This window comes from Arabidopsis thaliana (genome assembly GCF_000001735.4).
Source record: "Arabidopsis thaliana chromosome 1 sequence".
In the NCBI taxonomy this organism is placed as follows: Eukaryota; Viridiplantae; Streptophyta; class Magnoliopsida; order Brassicales; family Brassicaceae; genus Arabidopsis; species Arabidopsis thaliana.
Window position 1 is genome coordinate 9349624 of NC_003070.9, and position 24130 is coordinate 9373753.

At 33.9% G+C, this 24130-nt stretch overlaps 4 protein-coding genes, 3 non-coding genes and 2 pseudogenes across 10 annotated transcripts; 6 read left to right on the forward strand and 3 right to left on the reverse strand.

Annotated features, from left to right (window-relative positions):
- Positions 1-1536: 1536 nt before the first annotated feature.
- KDR (basic helix-loop-helix (bHLH) DNA-binding superfamily protein) lies at positions 1537-3210 on the forward strand. The gene is made up of 2 exons (NM_179381.3): positions 1537-2076; positions 2696-3210. The coding sequence occupies exons 1-2, from the start codon at positions 1948-1950 to the stop codon at positions 2849-2851; spliced, it is 285 nt and encodes a 94-aa protein (NP_849712.1). The 5' UTR covers positions 1537-1947; the 3' UTR covers positions 2852-3210.
- A 1014-nt stretch (positions 3211-4224) lies between these two features.
- AT1G26950 lies at positions 4225-4701 on the reverse strand (annotated as a pseudogene; the record flags this gene model as incomplete). The annotated part of the gene is made up of 1 exon: positions 4225-4701.
- A 1502-nt stretch (positions 4702-6203) lies between these two features.
- On the forward strand, positions 6204-7879 carry AtHB23 (homeobox protein 23). Its single transcript, NM_102460.4, has 3 exons — positions 6204-6608; positions 6690-7060; positions 7326-7879. The coding sequence occupies exons 1-3, from the start codon at positions 6503-6505 to the stop codon at positions 7614-7616; spliced, it is 768 nt and encodes a 255-aa protein (NP_564268.1). The 5' UTR covers positions 6204-6502; the 3' UTR covers positions 7617-7879.
- Positions 7880-9701: 1822 nt separating this feature from the next.
- AT1G26970 (Protein kinase superfamily protein) lies at positions 9702-12210 on the forward strand. 2 transcript variants are annotated; one of them, NM_102461.3, is made up of 5 exons: positions 9702-10260; positions 10383-10729; positions 10827-10965; positions 11150-11280; positions 11480-12210. In NM_102461.3, exons 1-5 carry the CDS (start codon positions 10203-10205, stop codon positions 12041-12043), a joined length of 1239 nt encoding a protein of 412 aa, NP_174019.2. In that variant the 5' UTR covers positions 9702-10202; the 3' UTR covers positions 12044-12210. The 2 variants fall into 2 exon arrangements, with proteins under 2 accessions (NP_174019.2, NP_001322572.1); NM_001332737.1 differs by having other exon boundaries at positions 9702-10729.
- A 1362-nt stretch (positions 12211-13572) lies between these two features.
- On the reverse strand, positions 13573-13665 carry MIR395a. Its single transcript, NR_139791.1, has one exon. It is a non-coding gene; the product is annotated as a microRNA ath-MIR395a precursor (primary transcript).
- Positions 13666-14847: 1182 nt separating this feature from the next.
- Positions 14848-14947, forward strand: MIR395b. The gene has a single exon (NR_139792.1). It is a non-coding gene; the product is annotated as a microRNA ath-MIR395b precursor (primary transcript).
- A 178-nt stretch (positions 14948-15125) lies between these two features.
- On the forward strand, positions 15126-15987 carry AT1G26976 (uncharacterized protein; the record flags this gene model as incomplete). Its single annotated transcript, NM_001160899.2, has 3 exons — positions 15126-15414; positions 15537-15629; positions 15940-15987. Exons 1-3 carry the CDS (start codon positions 15373-15375, stop codon positions 15985-15987), a joined length of 183 nt encoding a protein of 60 aa, NP_001154371.1. The 5' UTR covers positions 15126-15372.
- A 1469-nt stretch (positions 15988-17456) lies between these two features.
- On the forward strand, positions 17457-17556 carry MIR395c. The gene has a single exon (NR_139793.1). It is a non-coding gene; the product is annotated as a microRNA ath-MIR395c precursor (primary transcript).
- A 1351-nt stretch (positions 17557-18907) lies between these two features.
- On the reverse strand, positions 18908-23557 carry AT1G26990 (annotated as a pseudogene; the record flags this gene model as incomplete). Its single annotated transcript has 1 exon — positions 18908-23557.
- Between the last annotated feature and the right edge of the window lie 573 nt (positions 23558-24130).

Here is a 24130-nt window from a genome sequence, read left to right on the forward strand (position 1 = left end):
AGAAAGAAGATTAATAGATCAAATCCGAGTTAAAGCAAACATCTACCACATAATAAATGCAATGCAAAATCAACGAACTGAATCCAATCGACAATCAAATGCCTATCTCTGCATCTACCACATGCTACGTACTCAAAATCAGATTTTTATGGAAGGTATTAAAAAAATCAGAGTTGTCAACTGTAATTACATCCAAAACATGATCCGTAATTTGGCTTCAACATTTTTTGGTGTTTTCTTGTACCATATGTCCTACACTCTTTTCATGATATAGACCACCACACTAAAGAAAAATAATAATTAATCTTATAAATGACAGTGATTTTTTTTCTTTTCACGATCATGTATAGGATAACAATCATATTATTTTCAAAAATATTTGGATGTTACATTACATCAAAGGTCAAACATGGATGTGTGAAGAACAAACTTATACATGTTCCAAAACCATTGAATTTCCAAAAAAAATCAATGTAAAAGTTTGAAAGATACAAAAAAAATGGTAAAAAAGAGAGAAGTGATTAAAAAAAGGGACAATGAAGTAATACATATAACGTGGGGATGCAATGGTGGTACTGACAGAGAGAGAAGGCAAAGAGGGACAGTTTAGTTTGGCGATAAACACACATTTTGCCATTTTAAACCCCACTTGATCCCTCTTCTCCTTTCCATGGCCCTCCCCTCCTTTTCTACGTCCCTTTCCCAATTCTTATTTTAATTCTTTGTTTTTTTCTACTTGGATGCGTTGAGCCAAAAATGTTGCAATGAATTAATTCTACTTGGCCCGATTTTGGAAAGCTCTGTAGCTTTGTGGACTGACTTTGATTTGGTTTTGATTTCAGAGAGTGCGGATCAATCCATTGTTATACGTGTTTGGATTTTTTTTTGGGTTTAGCCAAAATCGAACCGAGTGACTTGACTTAAGCATAGTTGTATTTTTTATTATATATATTTTTTTTGGTCCCATCACTAGTCACTGAAAACCTCTACAATATCCCTTAAGATAGGTTCTAATCGTCGTATCATACGACTCGTATGAGACGATACAAACACTCTTTGGTAAAGTATCACTATTGGTTTAGCACTGGATCTTAGTTATTTGATACCCTTTCTATTTAGTTTCAAAATTTGAATTCTCCATGTCACATTCATTATACAAACGTTTTTTGTTGAACAAATTTTACATTCATTCATAAAAACAAAAGAATACATTATCACAAAACATATATAATAAGATAAATTATTAAATAGAATTTTTTTAAAATAGACATACAATAAGACTAGTCGTCTGATATAGACTCTGCACATTATACGGACTTACATTTGTAAACTCCATCAACTCTTATCCATCTATTGTTTAGTCATGTTCAATATTGAGAAAAATTAAAGGAAATTAACATGTAGCCTTTAAATTTTCAATAAAGGTCGTTAAGTTGAAGACTTGAAGTTGATACTACACCATGTGAATAGCTCGAAAGAAAGAAGGTTAAGTGGAACAGGAATAAGAGAAAGAGAGCAAGGAAAAAAACTTGACGTGGGTGAGTTTTACACATATAACAATCAAGAAGTTGTTCTCGTGGGAAAGTAAGTTTAGAAGCTTACCAAAAATAAACAGTATCTTTTTGTACTAAGCGACTATGAAAAAAACTGAGAACAAATAATAATAAATATTTGAAAGCTAAAGACACCCTTATTAAAGAAACATAACCCACACCCTCCCTCCATGCACTTGTCTCTTCTCCTTCTTATTCTTCTTCTTCTTCTTCTTGATCTTCTCTCTCTTCATAAATTTGCATTATAAAAACACATCCACTTTGCTCCTCCCTCTTCAACACCTTCTTCTCCACTCTCATTCTCTCTTTCTGACACATTAACTACTTATCCTTCTTGCATTCTTCTCTCTCTCTACACCCAAACAAACACACTTATAATATATCAAGAAAGAAGATGTCTAGCAGAAGATCATCACGTTCAAGACAGTCAGGAAGCTCAAGAATCTCTGACGATCAGATTTCCGATCTTGTTTCTAAGCTCCAACACCTCATCCCTGAACTTCGCCGCCGCCGTTCTGACAAGGTATACACTTCAAAATAACAAATTTTAATCTATCTTTCTTGCATATACATACTTATTTTGTATACTTGTATAACTTAGCCTGCACATGGACTTAGAAAGTTCAAATGAATAGGAACCATATAGTATATAATAACTAATTAATATGCATGGTGAAATCCAACGGCGTGTAGACATGTGGCCTACAATTAACTATACGTAGATAAAGTAACATTAATTCACAGCCTCATTTATGCATATATCTTGTTTGTTCTTTGAATGTTTTTTTGCAATTAAATTTTACAAGTTGGTGGTGTGGGACTCAGTTTGTTCCCTTCCTACTTCCACGTACCTTAACTACATGTCTCCCCATTACTCTTCTCTACCTATATACTCACCATAATTCTATATATAGCTGAGGAATATGATAAATAAATTGTGGCCGTTTATACCGTTGTGCACATTGAAGTGGCAATCATGAGAAAAAACTAAAGTTCTGTTAAAAGTTTGAAGATATATATGAAATTGTTACAAAGAAAGAAAAAAGGCAGTAGCACATGTTGTCACGTACTCTTTGTAAGGGATATAATGATCGTTTTTTGTACTTTAAAACTAATTGTAAAATGTTTAAACTATTGGACAGGTGTCAGCATCTAAGGTACTACAAGAGACTTGCAACTACATCAGGAACTTACACAGAGAGGTTGATGACCTCAGTGACCGTTTGTCGGAACTCTTGGCTTCGACGGACGACAACAGCGCCGAAGCAGCCATCATTAGGAGCTTGCTTAATTATTAAATCCGCATTACTTAATCTGAGAGCTATTAATCATCCGTTTCCGGCCACCAAATTTATCTTATTATGGGTATCGTCTGTTTACTTCTACATCATATATTATGAGATATAGCTAGGGTTTCGGGTCATTGTTAGGCCAACTCATATATTTATATTTAATATATGGTTATGTATGTATGTATGCATGTTAATTGTATCTGAGGGTCCAGACCTGGCGTATAGTAGCCTGTGTATCATGAGATCCTCTAATATTTATGATTAATGACACGGTCCGTTTCCTTTTTTACTATACTGATCTACTGTTATAAGTTTCGTTTATCATATCTTTTTCTATAATTAACAAGCTGAGGAGATTATCGGTGTATGCTCGAAATTTCTTAGTTGAAGAAATTAAGAACAATATATGTGTATGCCAAATAAATAAGTTATACTTGGAAGTATGTCAATACAATTTTATCAAAAAAAATAAAATGGTATGTATATACAATTTAAAAACGTGGAGAAGTTGTGTCTGAATTTAAATTGTTTAAAATATGATAGAAACAGACGAAGACCTCGATGTTTTCGAAGTCGTTTAGTTTGGATTATCTGTTTTTTAATGTTATCTGTAGTATATGGTATGGTCGTGCCATTTTATTTAAATCCTCTTGCATGTGATCATTAATGTGTTATCTTCGTCGTGTATATTATAACACGTATTGACTCGATAATTACGGTATTAGTGTGGTGTTATTAATGGAGTAGATAATTTATGATTACGTGTTAAAAGTAAAATGTATTGGGATATAAGGTTACATACCTTTTCTTTGAACAGAGAAATTCTTGCGCCTGAAAGTTAAATATAATCATGTACTGTATCAGTTCCCGTTTTTTTTCGGTCATTGATTTTTTTTTTCGGGCAACACATTAGTTGTTTTTATTTATGAGCACCAAAGACTAAGTAGAATTTTAAAAACATGATGAAATATTAATTATGACTTGAAGACATTTGAAAGTGTGATACATGTTTAGGAGCTGGTAACACGTTTTTAATGATAATCTCTCAATTTAGTATAGAATAAAATATACATATTTTGTATTATTCTGACAAATCAAATAGTTTTGAGTTATCACAAACTCTACAAGAAACCCATCTAAATTATAGTATAAGAAAATACTCCGGAACGCCAACCTTTACTTAATCAACCCTAAGTTGACGACCCAAAAAAAAAATTAACCTTTAAATCATTTGAATAATGGCCATAGGCCCAAATATGTTAACAAAAGAGCCTTGGCCCAGTTCCTGGCTAGACTTCCTTTCATTTTCTGTTATTTTTTTTTTGGTAAACCAACGGGAGGGACTGCCGTCTTTATTCAATAGAACCAAAAATAAAAAATTACATGGGCACATGTCTAGCCCCAGCAACACCTGCAGCATCCTCACGCATAATCGAATCGACAAACGGAAGACCTGAGTCAAAAGAAAGAAAGCCTAAAAGTAAACTAAAAGCATAGTTTGCTAACTCGTCAGCAAAACGGTTAGCTTCCCGATAAACATGCGAAACTCGGACTATCCAGTCCTTTGATGAGAAGCCATAGCACAAACGTACTAGGAATGACAACAGATGAGAGTCTTCTATCCCTGTCGTGAGAAAACCAGCCACCAATTTTGAATCTACCTCAAGCTCCAGCCGCGTTATACCCTTCTCCCAAGCTATAACCAACCCGTAGTACACACCCCAAAGCTCTGCTAACGGAGCCGTGCACCGCCCTAAATTCAGGGCAAAACTTCCTCGCCAATCCCCGTACTCGTCCCGCAAAGCTCCTCTTTTTCTGTTATTGTAGTGTGTGATTTGGCTTGTTCTCGCAAACATATATACCAACATTAAACAATACTCAAGTTTGTCCCCCCAAAAAAACTAATACTCAAGAAAATATACAAGTTGTTTTTCCATTTCAACAATTGGCCTTAGCCATATGTGTATACTACAATTTAAGATTGCATAATACATTAAGAAGGAATAGGCTTGCAATGTGATTTTTTATTAAGCAAAAAAATGAAAAAATATATATTTTGTGTACACCTTTTGATACTAAATGAAAAATTGAGCATATTTATTTATATGCGTTTGTTTGTATGTCGTTGAATTGCACTTTTCATATCTCATGCAACATAAAAAATTCATAGAATAAATAGTTTATGCTTTTAGATAAATACAATTGAGGTTAAAACACACAAAAAAGAACAACTCGTGGTAATTTATAAAATAGTTTCAACAAAAATATTTAAACTTGTAGAATATAGACTTGTTGATTACAAAATGATTTGATAGGGAGACCAATTTATACAGTAGTTGGGCCTATATTAAAGTATTTTATCATAAAACCGACCAAAACGTCTAAGAAAGTTGATAAGTGGGGGACCTGAGAAAGAGAAGAAGAAGAAGGAAGAAACCGGCCTCGCATATAAAATGGGCTTTGTGTCAAAACACAATCTGCGGTGATGAAGAGCTTTTTGTGTCCCCCGAAAGTATGTTTACCTACCATAGAGAAAAAGTCATGTTATGTTGTAAAAGGTTTTAAAAAGAAGAAGTCTAATCATATCATAGACTAGTGAGAGTTACCATGTAGGACCTTAGAGTTTGCTTTCATTTCATATCATTGAGACATAGACAAGTGATACCATGTAGGGCCTCTAAGAGTTTGCTTGCATATACTTCTTGACGACCAAAATCACTAGTTTTAGTTCTCGTTAGAAATAAAATTCCATTGACTTGAACACTTATGCATGCAACCATCCAAATGCTTATGTAGGGCATGCTGTTAAAAGAAATTTTAATTAGATATCAACTTTGAAATATTTCATTAAGAATATCAGTTTTTTTTACATATCATATTTAAATTCAACTCTTTTTTTGAAGAGAAAGTGGTAAGAGTATCTAGATCTATAAACTCCCAAAATTTGAAGTATTTGTTACAAATACTCAAATTGTTCATTACGGTACATATTTAATTATACACATCTGAATTAAATATATTCACAATAAATTAATTATGATAATCTAGTGGTTGAAAAAATTACTATTAAATTGAGTGACCATAATCTAATCAATTCACTGTAATATCAATCATGGTTGACCACTGTAAACATCTTAAATTGCAAGAATATGCTATCTTTCACAATGTCCGGAGATTATTATGAATTTCGTTTCAAAAATTCTATAATAGAAAAATATACATATATAATTAGTATGACTATGATATATCTGTCTTTCTATTCGTAAAAAACAAGAATTATCTTTAAAAATACTTGATATGAAAAACTACATAGTACATATCCGTAATCTACCAAAACGGATACAACGTAGTAAAATTAGGGATTTTCCAAAACATACAAAAGCCCATATTCCACCCCTCCAAAGACTATAATCATCCCATGTCTACCTCTCTGTCTCATCGGCTTTGAGTCTTGTCTCCTATTTTATATACTCATATAATAAACAAAATAAAACCAAATTTTCTAATCTAGCTAGTATTTAGCCTATAAGTGGTGTATACTCAGTCTTCTAATTCATTTCACCACCATCCTTCTTCTTCTTTATTTAGTTTTCTTTCTGTACTTTGAACCAAGACAAGGTGGTGGAGAGGAGAAGAAGAAAACAACCAACAAGAGACATGTCTTGTAATAATAATGGCTTAGCTTTCTTCCCTGAAAATTTCAGTCTCCAAAACCATCACCAAGAAGAAGAAGATCACCCTCAACTTCTTCAAGACTTCCATGGTACATCATCTCAATTAACACCTTTGTTCAAAATTTCTAATCCTTTTTTTTTCTACTTCTCAAGATCTTCTCTGTTTTTAGGGTTTCTAGGTAAAAGATCTCCAATGAACAACGTGCAAGGGTTTTGTAATCTAGATATGAACGGAGATGAAGAATATTCAGACGATGGATCTAAGATGGGAGAGAAGAAGAGGAGATTGAACATGGAACAATTGAAGGCACTAGAGAAGGACTTTGAGCTTGGTAATAAACTTGAATCAGATCGAAAATTAGAGCTAGCTCGTGCCTTGGGATTGCAACCTAGACAAATTGCTATATGGTTCCAAAACAGAAGAGCTCGATCCAAAACCAAGCAGCTTGAGAAAGACTATGACATGCTTAAGCGTCAATTCGAAAGTCTCAGAGATGAGAACGAAGTTCTTCAAACTCAAAATCAAAAGCTTCAAGCTCAGGTAAAAGCAGAAACTTCATAACACAAAAGTACTCTGTTTCTTTTTTAATCTTAAATACTCTGTTTTTTAAATCATATATTTCATAAAATATGAATCTTTTTTAGTTGAATTTTATAAAAACAATGCTCTTTTTTGTTTTTTATTGATGTTATTCTTTCAGTTTCGAATTCATAATTTGGAATATATTTGTTTTAGGTCAAAACATAATTTGGAATCATTTTGCAATTTTACGTTCTTTCTTAAATAGTTTGTGTAAATTATGCAGGTAATGGCATTGAAAAGCAGAGAACCAATAGAATCAATCAATCTGAACAAAGAAACAGAAGGATCATGTAGTGACAGAAGTGAGAACATTTCTGGTGACATCAGGCCACCGGAGATCGATAGCCAATTCGCCCTAGGCCATCCACCGACAACTACAACGATGCAGTTTTTTCAGAATTCATCGTCAGAACAGAGAATGGTGAAAGAAGAGAACAGTATCAGTAACATGTTCTGTGGAATTGATGACCAGTCTGGGTTCTGGCCATGGCTTGACCAGCAACAATACAATTGAATGTGGTCGATCTGTTCTTGTTTGTATTAAAATTTTCGTTTTCTTTAAGTGGTCAGATGAACCAATTCATGTTTCAAGAATCTATATTTAGTCTATATGCACCAACTAAGCTAGTAGTTTTTTTGGGTAATGTGATGTAAGAGAATTAATGGGGGAAATATTCATCATATTATATGATAATTAATCAATCATATGGGCCATATGATTAGACATTAAAAAAAGTCTGAACCATGTGCTTTTATATCGTACAACTAATATCCAGAAAACTCTAAGAAATAAAAATTTTAAAAACCCACCCAAAAAGACTTTTCCATGAAACAAATTATGCTTATGTCATAATTAAGTCTATAAGATGAACAAAAATAGAAGACATGATCTTAAAAATAGATCATTAATTACGATTAGCGGTACAATAAACTGTAGAAATCATATAGTTAAATGGCACGGTTGAAGTAAAATGTGAAGTGTGTGAAAGAAAGAGCATCAATTTACAGATTCCGAGGAGAGGATGCAAACAAATAGGGTTGGAAAGTGGTCATTCTCTTTCTGAAAATGGACCCAACACTTTTTACCCTTTCATCGACACTGACATTGCCCGACGACTCCAAATTTGTTATTCATATAAGCCATCTCTTAGGCTATGAATGGTGACATACACCGTACCCAAAACCGCACCGCAACAGTGTCAAAATCTCTACATATACATATGTATTTATATATTTTTGTTACTATTTGAACCGCACCGCACTTCTTCCGTACCGCAAAACGCAGTCGCCATTCGGACCTTTAATTAAAAAATAATAATAATTAATAACACACACCATGACTTACAAAAGTTGTGAACCACCAAGGCACTAAGTTTGGAGTCGTCGAGCAGTGTCAGTAACGGTGCTCTTTATACATTATATCTCTACCGTTTAACTTGTATTGGAGCCGCGTTTTAATTAGTAAGTGGTGTATTTTGCATCGCACCGATACAAATGTTAGCAATCACACACCCATGGAATCTATGGGTTTTGTTTTTTTTTTTTTTTTCCGAATATGTGTAAAAAGACCTCATTTGACTGGTAAATTAAAACCTATACGAGTATTAACAATGACTAAACGAGTTAAAATGGAATTGCATAGCATTAGAAAAAACTTTTCGGAAAATGAAAAGGTGATAAAGTTTCCATTGATGATTAGTCTAGCGCCGGGTGGAATAAAAATTGACTGGGGAACAAGAAAGCGACAGAATCTGAAAGCCAAGAGGGCAAGAGGATTATCTTCGTATTCTAACGTTGACAACCAAACACCGAGGTTAAGCTTGTAAAATGTGTCATTTTGGACTAATTAATTCAAGAATCTTCATGGGATCATGTGCATTTCCTTAATCTAATGTTTTATTGGTTACTGTAATATTCTAAGGATATTTTCTTATACGCAAATTTTAAATCTTTGACATTTAGGGTGACGGTTCTTCATATGCCAACACGCAATTCCACTTCTCTAAGAACAATTAGTTTTAAAATGTAATACATAATAATTCAATGACTCTAACCAAATAAATAATTACCTGTAAAGAAGAACTTGTTATGTGGCCATGTGCATAGAGGTTTAGTTCCCTAATGAAGTATTCACTTCCAATGGACACGCCGAACATACATTGACCACAGGAATGTAATGCGGAAAGTATCAATTACTTCTTCGATGGAATTTTATATTCCATTTGTTATGTACTATACATTCTTAAGAAACTAAGCATTTATTTTAAAAAAATTTAATTAGATAATTCATTAACTTAAAATAAATTTTAATTTTATACTATTAGATTTAATTTATTATAGTTTAATTTAATTTAACTCAAATTAATTTAATTAAAATAAACTTAATTTTTCATTTTATTTTAAATTGCTGATTAAAATCAAATTTATTTATTTAGTTTTATTTTTATTGTATATTAAATTAACTAGTTTTTTTTTTTGTAATTTTAGCATTCGCTGGCAACCAATGACTAATGAATGGGACCAGTCGCAGGAGGTCGATGAAATTTCACTCGTATATGTATTCTCATTTTCTTTTATTTACGAAGACAAAGATGATATGATGATTTGATGATGCTGCGGTCACTACTCGCTGCTTCTTTACATCCAATTCAAATTATAATGCCTCTATGATTTTCTGCAAATACTTATCTCTTAAGGAGTATTAAAATGGGAATTATTTCATCTTATATATAGTTAAACCATAATCTCTCAAAAGTAATGTTCGTGATCGAGTCACGCATTGAAATAAATTAACCATATTTTGGATATGCATCTTTGGAAGTGAAAGCAGACCAAATCAGAGATGAGTGTTGCACACGTTTGTTTCTGTTTGACCATTCTCATATTACTTCAACTTTTGTCTTTTATGTTGTTTTTGTTCTGCCCTGTTTTCTTTCTCATTGCAATGTCTCTATCCTCTGTTTCTTCTTCCCATCTTCTCTCTGTTTTACTTTTAATCTTTTGTCCTGTATATGAAACTTTTTATTTGCTACATTGGATATGATAATTTTTATTTCAATTCTTGCATCCAAGTTTTATTTACTTTCTCTGAGTTTTTCTAATGGGAAATTGCTTTGGGTTTTCCGCAAAAGTAGGTAATAGAGAAAGTCCTTATCGTGGTATGCAACCAAACATCTCTCTTCTCTAAGATTTCTCTACTTCTTGTCATATCTTATTTCTGATTATAAAGTCTTAAATTGAGTTGAGACATCTTTGATTTGATTAACTGTTGATTCATCAGGTTCGTCAAGAATCTCTGCCAAAAGAAGTCAATCGTCTCGGCTTTCAAGCTTAACAATACAATCATCATCTTACAACGATGACACGAGTGTGGCGTCTCTTCAAACGCCTAGAAGTGAAGGAGAGCTCTTAGCATCGCCCACGCTAAAGGCATTTACGTTTAACGAGCTAAAGACAGCCACTAGGAATTTCAGACCCGATAGTGTTATCGGTGAAGGCGGTTTCGGTTATGTCTACAAAGGATGGATCGATGAACGCACTTTATCGCCTTCAAAACCAGGGTCAGGCATGGTCGTTGCTGTCAAAAAGCTTAAAGAAGAAGGGTTTCAAGGACACAGGCAGTGGTTGGTACGCTTATATAATTAATTATCCTCTGAATCAGTTTTAGGTCTTTAGCCGTAGAAACCAAAATCGAAACCTAAATAAGGAATTGTTGATTTAACAGGCGGAGGTTGATTGTCTTGGGAGGCTTCACCATATGAATCTTGTGAAACTAATTGGATATTGCTCGAAGGGTGATCATATTCGGCTTTTGGTGTATGAGTACATGCCAAAGGGAAGCTTGGAGAATCATCTCTTTAGACGTAAGAAAACTTGTCTCTCAAGTAAAGATCAATGCTCAAATTATCTCGAGAGCCTTTGCGAATGTGATAGCAAGATTCAAATGTATAGTTGTTATTGTATAACAGATTTAGAAAATTTAGTTGGTTTTATATTCACAAATTTTCATTTATTTTAAAAAGTTGAAATCAGGACTATTATGTGTAGGTGGGGCAGAACCGATTCCGTGGAGAACAAGGATTAAAGTGGCTATCGGTGCGGCGAGAGGGCTTGCTTTCCTTCATGAAGCTCAAGTCATATACAGAGACTTCAAGGCCTCCAATATTCTACTTGATTCGGTACAACTGGATAACAAATTTACATGTTTTTGTTCATCAAATTTCAATCATAGAAATTTTGAGATTTAATGCAAACCAAACAAAATAATATGTTGAGTTTGATTGAAAAATAAAACTAATCGGTTCATGACATATTATGGTTTAAGTTTTGGTTTTGACCGAGCACTTCCGTTTGATTTATATGTCCATCTTTACGTAGGAATTCAATGCAAAGCTTTCTGATTTTGGATTGGCGAAAGTAGGACCAACCGGAGACAGAACACACGTATCAACCCAAGTGATGGGAACTCAAGGCTATGCAGCACCTGAATACGTTGCCACTGGTCGGATAACAGCCAAAAGTGACGTCTACAGCTTCGGTGTGGTCTTGCTAGAGTTACTGTCGGGACGTCTGACCGTAGACAAAACGAAAGTAGGAGTGGAACGAAATCTGGTTGATTGGGCAATACCTTACTTAGGAGACAAAAGGAAAGTGTTTAGGATAATGGACACAAAGCTTGGGGGACAATATCCTCACAAAGGAGCTTGTTTGACTGCTAATACTGCGTTGCAATGTCTTAATCAAGAACCTAAGTTGAGGCCAAAGATGTCTGATGTGTTATCTACTCTTGAAGAGTTGGAGATGACGTTGAAGTCGGGTTCTATTTCAAACTCGGTTATGAAATTGACATCTTCTTCCTCTTCTTTCACGGCGAAACAGAGAGTAAGAACTCCGGTTGCTGATCCGGTGTTGTCTAGTAGACGATGTCGACGTGTTCGGTGAAGTAGCGACAGAGATAGTTAGGTTTTATGAGTGCATGCATTTTTTTTTGTTTTTTTTCCCTGGAAAAGGTGACATATAGCTGTGTGCTTGTTTGATTTTCCATATATTATTTCTATTTTATCAAAATCAGATTTTGTGGACATTTTCATTTGTATTCTTCTTTAATAGTCCTCTTTAGTTTTGATGATAACAAGTTTGTTTAATACTTTTTTTCTTTCAAGTTTGTTCTAATTCTATATTGTTCTTAGTTCTTATAGGAGTAGGAATATTTGAAGAATTGTAAGGGTCCACATATCTACTTTTTGACAAAGCATTATTTATAAATGGTGAATATTTTGAAGAACAAATATATATATATTTTTTTTCTAAACCAAAATGGTTACCACAAATATGTTAGGGGTATTTGTATGACAAAGAATTATTAGTAATTTTCCTAATGTGTCATAAATCCTCCCCAATGAGGGACGGAAATATCATTGTCACCGAGTTTTAAGTTGTTTCATTTTGCAATCATAATTCACAACTAATTTTGTTTTGGTGCACATTCATCCCAAATTAATTTTCGACAAAATTACTAAGATTTGGGAGAGAAAATCCCATGGCTATGAAGTTTTTTCCAATGACTAAATTCAGATATTGCATATGACTAAAGTAACTATAACAAATTTGGAAAATAGATAGAATAAACAAATTGTTAATTAACAAAAATGCTAGTAAGTAATAACAATAGGAAACTACCCGACGATGTTTGAATAACTTGAAAATACCAAATATCATCCGGAGTTCCTCTAAACACTTCAGTAAAAAAAAGTTACCGAACGGATAACATTTTTTCAATGAATTGCTGATATAAGAATGAGAGTTGACGTGAAAGCTAATGGATTCACTGATGGACCAGCTGATAAACTTTATGAAGAACTTGCTGATGGACTAGCTGAAAGACTTTCTGAAGAACCCGCTGACGAACTATATGACAGACCATTCCTACTCACATGAACCACCCGACCACTTTGAAGACTTCCTGTTGTTTTATCTCACTCTTTTGAAGACTACACAACGTTTAGAAGCTGCATGAATGAATGTGTCAAGCTGGAGAGACATGGGTTTAGGGATTTGTATTCCAAATTCGACGAATGCGAATTATTTATGTGGAACATAGTTAATTGTTTATCAAATCCAAGCTATGAGACGTTTGATTATGTGAAGATATCTCCAATTGATCAAAACCCGGTTTGATAGTAATAGTTAAGATTTGATTTACTGATTTACGTAGGTATTTAATGCAAAGCTGTCTGATTTTAAATTTGGATTGCACAACTAGAGTAATGTACACTATGTTTATCCATATCTATGGATAAACCTCGACAACCGCTTATACGTATTTAACATTACGAAAATGTGTTCTCAAATGCTTTGACCTTTATATCTTTAAGCCATTCAAACAACAATTAAAACCTTAAACATCTAAAATGATAAGATGGAAGTGTTTACCATATAAAATCTCGTCTCGACCTGCGGAAATCCGTTGAATGGGTCCGGGAGTTCCCCCAAACACTTCAGTGGATAATCATTTAGAAAAATTGTATCCCCAATGAAGTGCTCAGAGGAACTCTAGGAGACATCCAACCAAGAATATTGTTTCTTGAGTATTTCATGTACTATGAGTGGAATACGACTATACGAGTACAAGAGGTTGATGTAAGTTTTGAGAAGATGAAAGTAGTTACGTTTCTTTATATATAGACTATAGTTAAAGGCTTAAAGGATAATCTCCATACATATGTCTATTATTACACAGAGATAGCGAGACAGAGAGATCATAAGATGATGACCAAGGAAAGCTTTTTGAATATAGACGCAATTTTGGGTTAAAGGAAAGAGTAAAAAGAATACGAATGTTGAAGAAAAGTCCATACGGCTTTTCACATGATAGAAAGGATGCAAAACACGTAGAGATTCTGTTTTATAATTTATATGCTTTTAGTACCCATAACGGTTATTTCTCACTACATTCTCCTGCTTGTCAATCTTTTAATATTTTTTAATTTTTAATGTTATGACTATGGAGAAAAGCTTATGGATGTTGATATTTTTTCATTACCAAAAATCCATTTTATTTGACATTTTGTCCCGCACTGATTAAAGAAATGATGAAAAACGAAAACTAGCTGCCTACATATGTGGCGCATCGTATGATATGTACCAACTAGATATTGCATGGAAAAGGTGAAAGTCCCCTCAAATAAATGATGTTAAAGTCGATCAGCTGAAATAAATTAATGCTTACCTTTGTATGGATCGTTTATGAAAAATATGAAGTAGTACCACTTTCTTTAGTCTATACAATATTCTACCATATTTTTTCCAAAGTAAAATTCTAATAATATATACTCCCACATTCTATATTGTTTAACTACCTTTGTATGGTAAGATTAAATGGTCTGATCATATTTTTTTCTTTAATCGGAAATTACGTTGGGAATATGATGAGTGGCAGCAATTAAAAAAGAGTCCATGTAAAGAATTTTCTGTCGTTTCAAAATATTTCAAGCAAATTAATCGAAGGAATATAGAATGAATATTTGGTCAAATAATATCTAAGGACAAGGCCCAACATTTCGACTCGATTCATCTTTCAAATTTCCACACGTTCTTTAGTTTTATGATTCGAATATATGATTATTGGTCCCATTATGAAAATTCTCATTGAAAAAGGAAGAACTGGAGACCCTTAGCACTGATATATAAATAGGTATGAAGTTATTGTTGTTTATATCAGGACAGAGCTACAAGAAGAGAGTCAAATGTCCCCATGAGTTCCCTTTAACGCTTCATTGTTAAATACTCAAAGCCACATTGGTTTGTATACAACACTGAAGTGTTTGGGGGGACTCTTGGTGTCATTCTGGCGTAGTGACCACCATTGCAGCCGTTTTATGGGTTCTTTTACATTAGTAAGCTCTTCGTACTATAGATATATTTTTTTCAATAACAAGTAATATGTGAGACGAATTCAAAGTGGTGATACAAATACAATGATGACACTAGCTAATGTAAACCACTAAACTATAGGTCTTGGTCAGATTTATAGTTGTTTTCTCATTAAAAAATTAAGGGTCCTTAAGTTTTGATTCTACAGAAAGAAACTTTAGGCCTAAATTTGATATTGAAAGTTGAAACAGGGTGTTTAGATTTCATAGAGTTACAAGACTTTTACAAGGATAGAAATAGTTATGGTAACTAAACTAACACATTCGTCTTCTTCCCACTTCACGACCACTTCGTTCATCAAAATTAAGCTTACGCTAAATATTTAAATATCATTAGAAATGAAAGTTAAGGCATTGCAAGAAATTATTACCTATAAGAGAGTAATTTGGCAACAAAAAAATATAAGTCTACAATAAAGCTACACAAAATTTGGTGTTTAACTATCGGATCCAAAGGAGCATAAGCTTCCGCCAATAATTTCTTAGTCTTCCAGAAGAGATAGTGTTACGGACTTGGCGGGGGTGATGTTCTTGAAGATGATCGTTGGAGCGATTGGCTGCGAGTTGTGATAGAAGTTATTCTGTTGCTTCCGTATGTGAAAAATTACCGCTAGAGCTGCTACTTGATGCATACAATGAATTTTATTTAATGTACTATTATACTATTATTCAGCTGAAGATGTTTTTTTTTGACAAATTGTTATTGTAACTTTCATTTTCTTGCAAGTATATCACACGTGGAAATATGTATACAAGAGGTTGACATATATAAGGTTAAAAAGGTCGATTTAGTTTCTCTATATTGTTAAAAGGCATAGAGAATAATCCTCAAATCCTTTGAGACAGAGATAGAGAGCGATCAAAGATTATGGTCACCAAGGAGAGCACTTTGAAGTTTGAATATAGACGCAAATTGGGGTTAAAGGAAAGAGTAAACTAGAATACGAATTCTGAAGAAAAGTACTAAATCATGCTTTTCACAAGATAGAAAGGAGATTCTTTTTATAGTGCCCATACCGGTTCTTGAATATTGTCCTCACTAAATTTTGTTAATTATAATATAGAGAAAAGCTTAATTAGTGATGTTGATATCAATTCTCTACAATAAAGTCCAAGAATTTTGCTAACATATTGATATTTTGTTCGTGCGCCGATTAAAGAAAATTTTGTTTATTTATCAAAGATCGATTGTTCTTTATAAACTAACTAGCTAACAAACAAAAACTAACTAACTAAGCCACATATGTGGCGCATCGTATGATATGTATACCAAAAATATCTCACTGAATAGATGAAAAGTCAAATAGATGATGACGGAATCGATTAACTGAATTATATGCATGACGTAGGAACATAAATCCCTTATTATTGTAAAGGTTAACAGATTTATTTTTCAATTTTTTTTGCTAAGGACTCCCTGATAATGACTACCGTGATATATGATTCTTACTTAATACAATTTTTTCATATATATTGAAAAAATTGTATAAAATATATTTTCAATTTGCCTCTACCATTTTCAATGATATTTAAAAATGAAATATTAGGTTTTGCATACTTTTAGGCATAAAGTATATAATATTTTCACATACATGTAAAAAAAAAATATATATATGATATAATGCCACTTTTAATATCAATAAATGTCAAATCATCTATATAATCAGAGAGTTTTCTCTCCTCCTAAGTTGGGAACCTAAACTAAATTAACAAAAACAGTTTACATTAATATCTTATGAAAACAATCAATTTACATTATTATTAATTATAATTCGTAGAAAATTAAGTTAATAAAATGCAAAAACAATGAAGTAAAATTATGAAAATTAAATTAGTAAATATAATCTTCCTCCAATTTTTGTTTTGTTCTCTCGGTATGATTTTACATTCATCGATCAGGACAATTATCCTCCAAAATTTATTACTACTTGCTAAAAGAGAGTACTACTTTTTTTTTTCTCTTTCCCAACTATATGTTTGGCCTTTATCATCATTCAATGGAGCGTAGGATACATAGCTTATACATGTAATTCACTGTTCTGATTTGTAAACATTAATCAATGGGGAATATTTGGTAATAGCAGTGAGTGGAAATTAAAAAAATGAAGGAGAAAAGACATATCAGAGGAAAGAGTCCATGCAGAGAATACTTATGTCGTTTCAAAATATTTCAAGCAAACTTAGGGACAAGATAAATATTCGGTCAAATATCTAAGAACGAGGCCCAAAATTTCGACTCGATTCAACTTTCAAATTCCCACATGTTCTTTGATTGTATGATTCGAATATATGATTATTGGTCCCATTATGAAAATTCTCATTGAAAAAGAAGGAAGAATTAGAGACTCTTTGCAATAATATATAAATAGGCATGCAGTGTTAGTGTTGTTTGTATCATGACAGAGCAAGAAGAAGAAAGTCAAATGTCCACATGAGTTCCCTTTAACGCTTCATTGTTGAATACTCAAAGCCACATTGGTTTGTATATAACACTGAAGTGTTTGGGGGGACTCTTGGTGTCATTCTGGCGTTGAAGTGGCCACCATTGCTGCGGTTTTCTATTATCTTTTAAATCATTAGTAAGCTCTTTTTAGTTAATTCCAAATGTTTTCATGAATTTTGTATTTATCATGGATTCATGGTGTGGACCTGTGGTATACATTATTCATTGAAACCACAAGTAGGATTACCAAACCGTTAGGTAATTCAGGTTGATTTGAGTTACACCTTCAAATTTATTTGTTTACACCCAAACCTAAAATTATTTTGGTTTGGTTTGGTTTGGTTAAAAATCTAAATATACATTTTGCAGCCATTTTGTGAAATAAATCTTGTAGTTGAGATTTATTTATAATGACTGTCACTCGCATTTATTATTTAGTTTTACAAAATTTTAAAATGATATTAACCAAACAATATTTTGCCTAATTTGTTTCTAAAAATCTCTACACAATCTTCCATATATCTTCAAAAACAAAATCCATGAATTATTGGATTTAAAACAATAATAATTTATTTTCTTGGATTTTGTAACACTAATAATTTAGCTAAGAAGATAATATAGACGGGTTTATATAGAACGACGGGTTTTGATCGATATATATAAAGAAAAGTATATCACGAATGAAATCCTAAAATGAACAATCAAAATACAATTATACAACCAAAAATACAAAAAAAGCATACAATATTAACAAAATAAATATAACTTGAAATTTAAAAAATTTAACTATAAAAAATCGACCAACAGTATACTACAGATAAAATATTCAAAATTTTAAAATCAACCATACATCGTTACTTAAAAAAATATATCAATATAAATAAAAAAAACAGAGACAATAGAATTCTGGTCCAGTCTTGACAATGATGAGCAAGTGGTGTTCCTCAGTGCAACCTGAAAGTCTAATTTTCTGGCTCTTTCTTCAGGCCAACACAGTGAAAACGATGTGAAAAATGTATTGATTGGAAGTTTGCTCAAAAGAATGGGCTTGATAGCTCTTAATATGGACTCTCTTCAGATGAGAGTCTTCAACGTCTACAAAGCATTTGCCTCACAATTGAATCAAGAAGACTGTCGCCTATACGCCTTCAGAATCATGCTCCCGTTGTACAAAGTTTGCCAAGGATTTACCGGAAAAGTCATCACAGATGAATTGAAACAGCTAGCGGAAGATGTAAGAGACAATATATATTAGAAATCATGAACAAAGAGAATTGTAGAATGATTTTCTATTTCCTCGAAGAATAAATGTGTTACAATGAGAGTATATATACAATTACTCTAAACCATCTAAACCAATGTACAATCTCTAAATAGCTAAACCAATCTAATCAAACTGGAATACTATATACAATCTAATAGCCCCCCTCAAGCTTGAGCTTCATAAATGTTCAGAAGACCAAGCTTGCTGTTGTTTTCCCGGAAAGGTTTCGGATATAGAGGTTTGGTTAGTGTGTCAGCGAGCTGATTATCAGTCCTGACAAATATCGTCTTGAGAATTCCTGCTTCAATGCACTCTCTGACTTTGTGACAGTCATTCTCAATATGTTTGGTTCGCTCGTGGAAGACAGAATTATTCGCAATATGTAAAGCAGCCTCATTATCACAGTATAAGTATGCAGGGTGTGTGAAAGGAATCTTAAAAGCTGTGAGGATGTATCCCAGCCAAATGAGCTCCTTAGTAGCAACACTCATTGCACGATACTCAGCCTCAGCTGAACTCATAGAGACCACGTCTTGCTTCTTCGAGCGCCAAGAAACCAGAGAATTACCCACAAATATAGCAAAACCAGTAACACATCTTCTAGTATCAGGACAAGTCTGCCAATCTGAATCTGAGAAACCTCTCAAGTCAAAGTTTGTATCAGCGCCATAAAAGAGACCCTGACCAATAGTACCTTTCAAGTATCTCAGAATCTTGTGAAGAGCCTGAAGATGTATATCAGTTGGAGCAGAAGAATACTGGGCAAGCTTCGAGACAGCAAAGTTGATGTCAGGCCTTGTCAAGCAGAGATATTGTAATTTGCCAAGAATTCGCCGATACTGTTTACCATCTTCAAGTAAAGTTCCAGTATCTTTAGAGAGCTTCTGATTAGGTTCCATGGGGATGGAGGAGGGTTTGCAATCAGAGAAATCAGAAGAAGCCAACAAGTCAAGAACATACTTTCGTTGACATAAGGATATTCCATCTGCATTCCTGGCGATCTCAATCCCAAGAAAGAATTTTGGTTCTCCAAGGTCTCTCAACTGGAAAAAACTACTCAGTTGCGAAGTTAGTTCAGCAGATGCAGCTTCTGTAGTACTCGCAATAAGTATATCGTCAACATAAACCAGAACCACCAAAAAGAATCCATCTTGAGCTTTCACAAATAGAGTATGATCACCATGACATTTCTCAAATCCAAGACTAACCAAAGTGGTTTTAAACTTGATGAACCACTGTCGGGAAGCTTATTTGAGACCATAAATAGATTTGTGTAATCTACACACAGCATTAGGAGAGACTTCCTGACCTTGTATTTCTGAATATCCAGGTGGCAGCTTCATGTATATCTCTTCCTCAAGGTCACCATTAAGAAGGGCATTAGAAATGTCAAGTTGATGTAAATACCATTTCATCTTTGGTGCAAGTGAAAGAAGAACCTTGACTGTAACCATTTTAGCCACAGGAGAGAAAGTATTAAAGAAGTCAATGCCCTCTTGCTGAGTGTAACCTTTAGCTACAAGACGCGCCTTATGACGTTCAATACTTCCATCTGCTAAGAATTTGATAGTGATTATCCATTTGCAACCTACTGCAACTTTCCCAGCAGGAAGATCACATATGCTCCATGTACCTGTTCTCACAAATGCACTAATCTCCTTTCCCATAGCATCATTCCATACTTTGTCCAGCCTAGCTTCAGAATATTTTTGAGGTAATTTTGTGGCGGTGATTATATTAATAAAAGCTCCAAAAGGCTCAGATAAATATGAATAAGAAATATAATTTGTTAATGGATAAGGGGAAGTTTTAGTAGTAGTAGGAGTATTATTATAGCAATGAAAGTCCTGCAAATGGGAAGGCAGTTTTCTCTGTCGAGTTGATTTAGGTTCAGAAGGAACAAAAATCATGGATGATGACTCATCATGATTGTGAGGAGCATCGGAAGATGATTGCACTAGAGGCAGATGTTCATCGTTGTTTGGTGCAGGGAGATAAATATGAGGAAAGAAGTCTTTTGCAGCATCCGTGATATTAGATGAAGCAAAAGGAAAAATATCCTCATAAAAAATGACATGTCGAGAAATAGAAACTGAGTATGTCTCTATATCTAATAGCTTGTACCCTTTATAACCCATCGGATAGCCTAAAAATATGCAAGCTTTGGCTCTAGGATCAAACTTAGTCCTAGACTTAGGAGAAGTAGAACAATAACATAAACACCCAAAGGCTTTAAGACTAGAGTAATCTGGTTTTCCCTTAGTTAGTCTTTCATAAGGAGTTTCATTATTTATAACAGGTGAGAGTAATCTATTAATAAGAAACACAGCTGTTAAAACACAATCTCCCCAATATTCTAATGGAATTCCAGATTGAAACATAAGAGCCCTAGCAACATTCAACAGGTGCTGATGCTTTCTCTCTACTACAAAATTTTGTTCAGGAGTTTCAGGACATGGATGATCAGCTTTAATTCCTTCTTTAGCAAATAACTCATTAAATTTTAATTCATGTGCATTATCAGACCTAACTGAACAAACTTTAGTGTGATATTGAGTTTCTACCATTTTCAGGAATGAAGGAAAAACAGTGAGAACATCAGATTTCTGTTTAAGTAAATAAATCCAAGTAGCACGACTAAAATCATCAACAATTGTCAAGAAATACCTATAACTATCAACAGTTGGCACAGAAAACGGTCCCCAAGTATCTATATGAACCAATTCAAAAGCTTTTTCACGAATGTGATTCACAGATTTAAAAGGTAAATGTTTCTGTTTTGATAAATGGCAAACATGACAATGAGAAGAATCTTTATTAATCTTTTGTTTAGGTAACATCAAAACATCAGAAAGAGTATCAATCTTTGCAAAAGAAGGGTGACCTAAACGTTTATGCCACATTTCAGATTCATTCTTAACACTAGAACATACAGACTTACCAGGAAAAGACGACACATCAACAAGACTTTTATCCAGATTCAGAATATATAAGTTGCCGACTTGACTACCTTTGCCAAGCATCAATTCCTTGGTAAGAGCCTGAATCATACATTCATCAGATGTAAAACTCACTTTAGATTGTAAAGTTTTAGTTAAAACACTAACACTCAAAAGATTAAATTTAAATTCAGGAATAAACAAAACATTGTGTAAAGACAAAGCATCAGTGAGTTGAATAAAACCAGTGCCCTCTATTTTAACCGTATGGCCATTAGGGAGTCTAACAAAGGTTCTATCTAAGGCTTTGTAAGTGTGGTATAAATTCCTTTCATGAGTAACATGATGACTAGCCCCCGAATCTATAACCCAAGCTCTAAGAGACAACTCAGTTTCAATAGGTATAGAAGAGGTTAACATTTCATAATAAGTAGAGTCATATAAAGAAAGGAATGTACCAGTTATCTGTGAGATAGAAGGTACGGGATTTGAACTTGAAGCTATAGCCTTGTCAAAACATGAAGTGATACTAGGGGACTGGAGCTTAGTGCTTAAGTATGAGATCAGTTGTTGGATGTGATCATTAGACATAGTCTCATGTCCAGTGGCAGACATAGTCGGAGGTGCCTGAGTCTCAATCTGATCAGTACTAGCCAAGTTTGTGCTTCCAACATAAGTGTTCTCTTTGGCTCGTGGATGACCTGGAGGATACCCGTGGACTTTGTAGCACTTGTCCACAGTGTGGCCAATCCGGTTGCAATGAGTACATTTTGGTTTCTTGAAGTTACCTTGAGCTAGTAGAATAGTGTTCTGATCATTGAGAACTCCTTGAGTTTGAAAAGCAGCTGGACTTGGACTTGGAACTGATTTTGCAGCAAACCCAACCAAACGCTGACTTTCATCTTGATCTAGCATATTGTAGATTTCATTAAGCCCTGGTCGTGGCTTCATGTTGAAAATTTGACTCCGAATAGTGTTAAAATCATCACTCAAACCCATCAAAAATTGTATCACTCGACTTGTCTCTGCCTCTTCTAGCAGCTCCTTCACTTGGTCACAATCACATTTCTTTACACTGCGAGACTTTGTGTTAGCAAGTTGTTCCCACAAGGTCTTCTTCTTCGTAAAGTATGTAGAGAGATCCAGTTTGCCCTGCTGAAGAGTCATCACAGCTTGTTCAAGTTGATACCTCCTAGGCAAATTGTTCACCTTAAAACGAGTAAACAAATCAATCCAATTTCAACACCATCCTCATAATATAAGATACTGTCATAAATCTCCTTGTTCACAACATTAAGAATCCATGACTTCACCATACTGTTGCATCTACTCCAGATCCGAAAAGTAGAATCATCAACAGAGGGTCGCAACAAAGAACCATCAACAAAACCCAGCTTGTTTTTCGCATCTAAGCTAATTCTCATTGCAATCGACCAACTGTTATAGTTACTACCATCCAGAATATGAGCTACAATAGATAAACCTGGATGATCGGAGGAATGGAGGAGCAGTGGGTTTTCACCAGAGTCAGAAACCTTAAACCCATTTCCACCATAAACGTCCGATCGTTGAGCTAGCTGTTGTTTCAGTGTCGTGAGCTTCTGATCTTCAAGGATTGCTGCTTCACGAACAGATCTGACAGCTGAACCTTCATCATCAGGTGTAGAACCGCGAGTCTTCATTTTTCCTCCCTTCTTCACCATTTTTCTTCAAATCCAAGGTCGCGGAAAGACAATCGGAGAAGAAAGAAGATCAGAAAAGGTGTGATTAAGAAGAAATTGAAGAAACGATGGTGAAAATCACCAGATTTGTGTGAGGAAATGCTCTGATACCATATTAGAAATCATGAACAAAGAGAATTGTAGAATGATTTTCTATTTCCTCGAAGAATAAATGTGTTACAATGAGAGTATATATACAATTACTCTAAACCATCTAAACCAATGTACAATCTCTAAATAGCTAAACCAATCTAATCAAACCGGAATACTATATACAATCTAATAGTATAAGAGACAAGAGCTTAGGCAGTCAAATGTTTGTGCAAGTTTAAGGCGAAATCAAAAAGAGTAAGGAAGCGAAAAAAGAGAAGAGGAAACGAGAGGAGAAGCTAATGGCGGTGATACATCCTGAGAGAAATGCAAAGAAGAAACTCAAGTTAGCTGCAAAGAACAAGGCTAACAAGAAAAGAAGGATTATGAGCAATAAAATGGATAGATGGTCACACTCTTAAGCTCCCATAACCACATTAAACCATTTTTGTTTATGTTAACATAGAAATTATTATTTGAGATTAGACTTTTTCAGGTATTTATGATCCATTTTTGGTCTGTTACAATCCAATTCTAAACCATTGCATTTAACTTGTTTCTTAGCAGAAAAAAATTCCGACATTTATTTGATTACATAAACTTAAAAGAGATAAACTTTATTAAATTATGATTACTAAAA